Consider the following 5,760-nt stretch of genomic DNA (forward strand, 5'->3'; position numbering starts at 1 on the left):
TTGACAAACATGGATGCCTCCAGTAAAGCACATTCACATGGAAATTACTAAAATTAAAAACATTTAACATTATTTAAACAGTTTGTAATAATTTCATATTCAAAGGACTTTCAGAAGTTTGGATTCTGAATATGAGCGACTTTTCCTTTAAATCCCATGTCTGTGGGCGTTAAGTCCTTCATTTATGAAGGACTTACATGATTAAACCATTTTCCACTTTGCTTCTCCTGCTGCTACCTCTGTTAGCCCCCCATCTAAGGCCAAAGGACGGTCCTGCTTCCTTCTTCCCTCACATGAAGCAGGTGCAGCAGCCGATAAGAAGGACAGGCTGCCGTCCAGCTTCCAGGCCTTTGTCTGGACTGGACTCATAAACGGGGACAAAGGGCAGCCGTTTCCAGACCCTGGAGGAGGATGGGTTGACCCCTTTAAGGGGGACCCCATAAACCCAAACATCCAGCCCCCCTCTACCCAACCTGGCCTACCTGTGAGGGAAGTTAAAGCTGCCTGCAGGGTTCTGGTCCAGCTAAATGTCCAGCTCAAAGCGGCCGTTAACTGACCTTCTGTCACTTCGTCAATCTTTCAGCTTTAGAGCTGGAGGAACATGCAAACCAATGCTTTTACTCCACAGATGGACTCAGTCAGTCAGGGGCCCAAAGCTGAGAACAGGCCCTGTTCTCTTTCACTGTTTGGCTGGATTATCTTTAACATCATAAATCTATTTCTAACTTATTTTCTAAGGTTGTCTCTTTATTTGATCTTCATCCATCTCTGTTGGAACGACGTTTTTTTGTTCCTTTGTTTTACTCTCATTCATCATGATTCATGATTAGTTTTCGGTTAATTTCCTGCCTTCATAAAGAACTTTTATTATTGATTTTATAAATAAAACATTTGATTTCCAGACAAATATATTCTCTTCTTTAACTTTGCAGCATAGTATCTTTCCTCATGTCTAAAACTACTGTAAGTTTTATGGTTATCTAAGATTATTTTTGCTGCATTAAGAGAGCTAAACCGCATTTATTTTAATGAAAAAGCCATTTTCAGAACAGAAACACATTTATCTTGAATTCTTCTGATTATATTTTCGTTCCAATCCCTGATGTCTAAATTTATTCCTAAATATTCAGAAAGTGAAAACTAGGTTCAGACATTTAGTGATATTCTTTGGATCTTCCTCAGCTTTCTGTCCAACAGCACAATGTCCACTTGGTTTGCTATTACCATTCTGGAGATGCTATCTCATTATTTGGAGATAGCAACTCAAAATAATGAGATAATTTATTTATTTATTTTTAACAGAGTGGTGGAAACGGGCTTCCATAATATGGTGATAAATAAAAGAAACAGAGAAGCCTGTTGGAGCTCCTGAGCTAAAATGTTGTTTAGCGACACTTTGATGCAATATTCAGTGAAATCAGATGTTTTCCGTTACGTTCAGGAAATGTCCGACTCTGGTTGAGGACTTCATGTCTGCAGTAAGACTGAGACCTCAGAGCTCCAGTAGTAATTCATATGAACGCAGGTTCTACTGGTTCTTCTTTCCCAAAGAACTTCAGAACAAACATTCCCAGGAAGGCTGAGAGGTCGGAGCAGGACGGCTCCACGCTGCTCCTCTGTTCAGATTTATCTCCTGAATCTTCATCCAAACCTGTTTCTGTCTGCGGGAAAAATGCTGAAAAGTGATACGATTTTTAGTTATTTTTTCATGCAGTATAATCAGCCATGTTTATCATAATCGGCTGAGTGGAAACCTGGTTCCCTGGATGAATGAGAATTTACTCAGGAACTTTCCTGGATCAGAGATTTAACTTCTGATTTTCAAAGATTTTGTGAAAAAACCGATCTGTGGGATTTCCTTCATCAACTTTCATTTTATTGTTCGAAGGTTTGGACCTTTGGGGTCGATACTGACAGAAAAAAGAGAAGAGTGAAAAGAACCAAACTCACTTCAAGCCTCTGAGCTTTCAGCAGTGGCGGTTCTAGACCAAATGGCCAAGAGGGGGCCAGCAGGGGGGGCCGGCATGTTTTGATAGGGTAGCAGAAAAGATTAAATTCTAATCAATTAGGTTTAACTAAAATTCTATGTCTAATTAGGTCAATATACAAATTTATAATTTAGGAATTTTACATATTTTTGAGATTTAAGATTTTTGACATTTAGGATAAAATTACTGTGTTCTATAAAATATGAATTAGATAAATTCAGCCGTAAAAAAATATATTTTTTAAACATTTAGCGATGAAAACTGGGATCTTATCTCATTCCCACTGAAGCTATCATCTTAATGTTTTTAAATAATTAGTATTTAAACAGAATTTGTAAAGAAAATAACTGAAATAGATGCAGAGGATGAATCAGTAACCGGTCTGTTCCAGCTCAGATCATCAGTAGAATTTCTTTAAGTTTTATGTCTTTATAACAGGAACTACAGGGACACTGGCCCCCGTTGGCCCCTGTCTAGAACCGCCCCTGGTTTTCAGTGTTTCTGCTGCTTCGAGCTGCTTCTGTTTTTCCCTCATGTGTCTCTGCTGCTGCAGCATCCTCTCCCTCCACTGGAGCATCGCTGATCTCGCCTCCCCTCTCTCTGCCCCCTTTTGTTCGCAGCCTTCTCACTCCGCCGCCCCTCCTCCATCTCTCTCGGCTCCCTGTGTGTGTCCGAGTGTGTGAGAGTGTGTGTGCGTGCCGATGCGCTCGCCGGTGAACAGGTGTTTCAGCCCGAGCTCCAAAGTACGGAGCAGATAGATGCAGTCGTTTCTACCCTGGACCTGCCAGAGGTCCCTCTCTTCCTGCAGAGATGATCCGGAGCATCGGGGAACCGGCCAGGGTGCCTCGTTTGGAGAGGTTTAACCCGGCGCAGGCGCCTGGAACGCTGCCATAAACCCCCTGCCGGTGTTCCTGCTGGTTCCTACTGTGAGTATAGGAGCCCTGAGGAAGTTGGAGAGGATTTAAGCTGGAATCAAAGAGTCTGTGTTAAACTCATGAGCTGGAGCCGGACCCTCAGAGGAACCGGAAGATCCAAAGCTGTCATTCTGGTGTTTATTACTGCAGAAGCTGAAGCTGCACCTGTTTCACAAAGACACTTGTTGAAAGCAGGATTCCTGCTTCAGAGTCTCTGATGGTGATTTCTGTCCTGGTGGAAAACTTCTTCCCTTCTGTGTGAGGAGGATGGAAGCTGTGGGAATCGGAACGACCCGTTTTCCATCACTCTGACGCCGTTTGATCGCTGCTTCTTCTCTTCTTTCTCTGCTCAGGTCGGACAGTAAGATCTCACGCTTGGCTCAGAGGTGGAACCAGAGGTCGACCGGAGATGCTCTGATCCGAGACCTGAAGCACCTGTATCCCACAGGGACCTGTCGATCCTCCCTCAGCCTGGACAGGTGAGCGTGCAAATCCCCCCCCCCAAACACACACACCTACCAGCGACTCACAGTTTAAACTTCTCCTGCTACACTAACGATAAACGACACCAGGCGCTCAGCTCATCCTTGCTCTCATTTACTAGAATCTCTGATTAATTGGCTTCAGGTGTTTCATTCAATAATTAGATTTGATTATTAAATCAAGTAGAAAAAAAGCAGAACATTTCTTTTTTTCTGCTTTTCATCTGTGCTGGAACACAATGTTCTACGTGTTGTTAAAGAAATGAGCCGCAGCTGTGTGAAATCAACCTACAATGATTTCAATTTGATTCCAGATCCAGAAATCCCAGATATGCTCTGAAGGTTAAAAACAAAACCAAAGCTTTTGCCTCCTGCAGGAGAAACGATCCACAAATGAAATTCCACAGATTTTCTCATTAATTAAACAGCTGAAGTTTCTGGCTTCATTACAGGAACCTGAAATAACTTATAATGCTGAGACTAATTTACGCTTCCTGATAGAAATAGCATCATCAGACTAACTGTGTTAGTGGGAAAGAGCTGATGAAGCTAAAGGAGCAGCATGAAGGAGCGAGGAGTTCAATCCACAGGCTGGAGTTTCCCACCCAGCTACGTCTAACTTAGGCTGGAAAATGGGAGCATCCAGCAGAGCGAGGAAGACATCAGAGCATCAGTAAAGAAAACACAAGCAGCCGTCTGGAAAATCCAGACCGGACAATAAAAGGACAGCTGAACCGCCTCTGGAGGGGCTGAATGAAATCAGCTGGGAAGAGAAAAGGCGACACATCATCTGAACAAGGTTCCATCAGGCTGAGAGGGAAGGTACGATCGGATGAGAGAAGCTTTTATAGATTCATCATGGAGACAGAGCTGACCTAAAGGAGCAGTTTGGGTGAAGCAGGAAGGATGGAAGTGAAGATGCAGTCATCTTCAGCATCATGTCCGCTGAGAACCGAGGGTTTCAGCATCTCAGCATGATCAGCTGGTGAAGACACCAACTTTCAAAGTAAAACTCCTGAATAAAACTCCTGAAAGAGCTTAACTGGTTCTGCTCCTTTCTAAAAACACTGTCGGCTGAAATGATTCTGGGTTATGCAACAGATCAGATTTTTAATTCAGGGATTCATAGCTGCGCTGCCTGAAAGCTCTCGCAGTGAAAATGAACATTTCCAGTGAATCTGGCCTTTTATTTGCAGGTTCTTCTGTTTTGGGTAATTTTAGCGCTGCTTTTAAGATGTTTGCTGTTAAAATCCAGAGCTGTGAAGTTTCTACTAAAGGAGTCTCCCTCAGTGACATCATCCCTGACTCTGTGGCTAAACTGTGTTTAAATTATTCACAGGAACAGGATGGGGTTTTTTTTTGGTGGTCTGGTTCAGCCGACTGACCCCCCCCCTCATCTGCTACCATGGCTACGAACAGGTTAAACTGTTAACCCAAGGTGAGCACACAAAGAGCCAGTCGGTGTGTGTGGTCCAGATGTTCCTCATCTTGTGAGGACATGTTTTATTTCCTGACTCGTTTTTATGGGAGGAGCAGTTGCTATATGGTCATGGCAGAGACTTAAAGGTTGTTCAGGTTGCAGCTACCGAGAAGGAAAACGGTTTAATCGATCATGTGGTTTGATTAACTCCATAAAGTGTCTTAAAGTGGAACTTGTGTTACTTCAGATCCATACTGTCAGCCATAGATAAATGTAAATGCTGCAGCTGAGGGTGAGTGTGGAAGGTGTTGGCCTGAGGGCTGGGAACAGATAGACTGTGATCCACAGTGGCTCACTGGCAGATCACAGCAATACACACATGGCAACATATCAACCCAAAGGAAACTTTGCAGATTCCTCCGTCTGGTACCAGTATCACTGAGCTGTACCAGTTTGAGTCGCTGCTCAATCCTCCCATATATGGTGGTTCTCCTGAGTTTGGGACGTTTTAGTAAATATCTGAACCAAACCAGATATATAAAACTATTGGCTTTCATGTCATGTGATGCACTGCCCAAATATTAATGCTGAATCTTTATCCTACATTAGATAAATGAGGAGTACAATTTTGAAGCATACAGCTTGAAAGCTTCTAACCATGCTATTGTTGAACAATTTGATGCGTTTTCTGTCAGATTCTGTGGAGTTTTGAAGAGGAGCAAAACTTCCGTCTCTGCAAATTTTTGCAGAGATGGTTTCTTGCAAATTTAATGGAGATATAGATGTTATAGAAGCATTAATCAAGAAAATGAAAAACAGAAAAAGAATAAAAGAACCAAAAAGTCAGGAATGGCAGATCAGGCCAATATTAGTGTTTAAACCCTTGGATGGATGGATGGATGGATGGATGGATGGATGGATGGATGGATGGACCCCTCTTTGCATAGATTTTATCT

At 42.7% G+C, this 5,760-nt stretch overlaps 1 protein-coding gene across 1 annotated transcript in view; it reads left to right on the plus strand.

The window, feature by feature from the left end:
* Window positions 1–5,760, plus strand: part of LOC107082905 — a 93,029-nt gene that overhangs the window by 53,391 nt on the left and 33,878 nt on the right. The window contains exon 7 of the mRNA XM_015371803.1: window positions 3,256–3,381. Within this exon, the coding sequence (XP_015227289.1) occupies window positions 3,256–3,381 (126 nt within the window). The remainder of the gene's footprint in view (window positions 1–3,255; window positions 3,382–5,760) is intronic.

This window comes from Cyprinodon variegatus, unplaced genomic scaffold (assembly GCF_000732505.1).
Source record: "Cyprinodon variegatus isolate N-32 unplaced genomic scaffold, C_variegatus-1.0 Scaffold65, whole genome shotgun sequence".
Classification (NCBI taxonomy): Eukaryota; Metazoa; Chordata; class Actinopteri; order Cyprinodontiformes; family Cyprinodontidae; genus Cyprinodon; species Cyprinodon variegatus.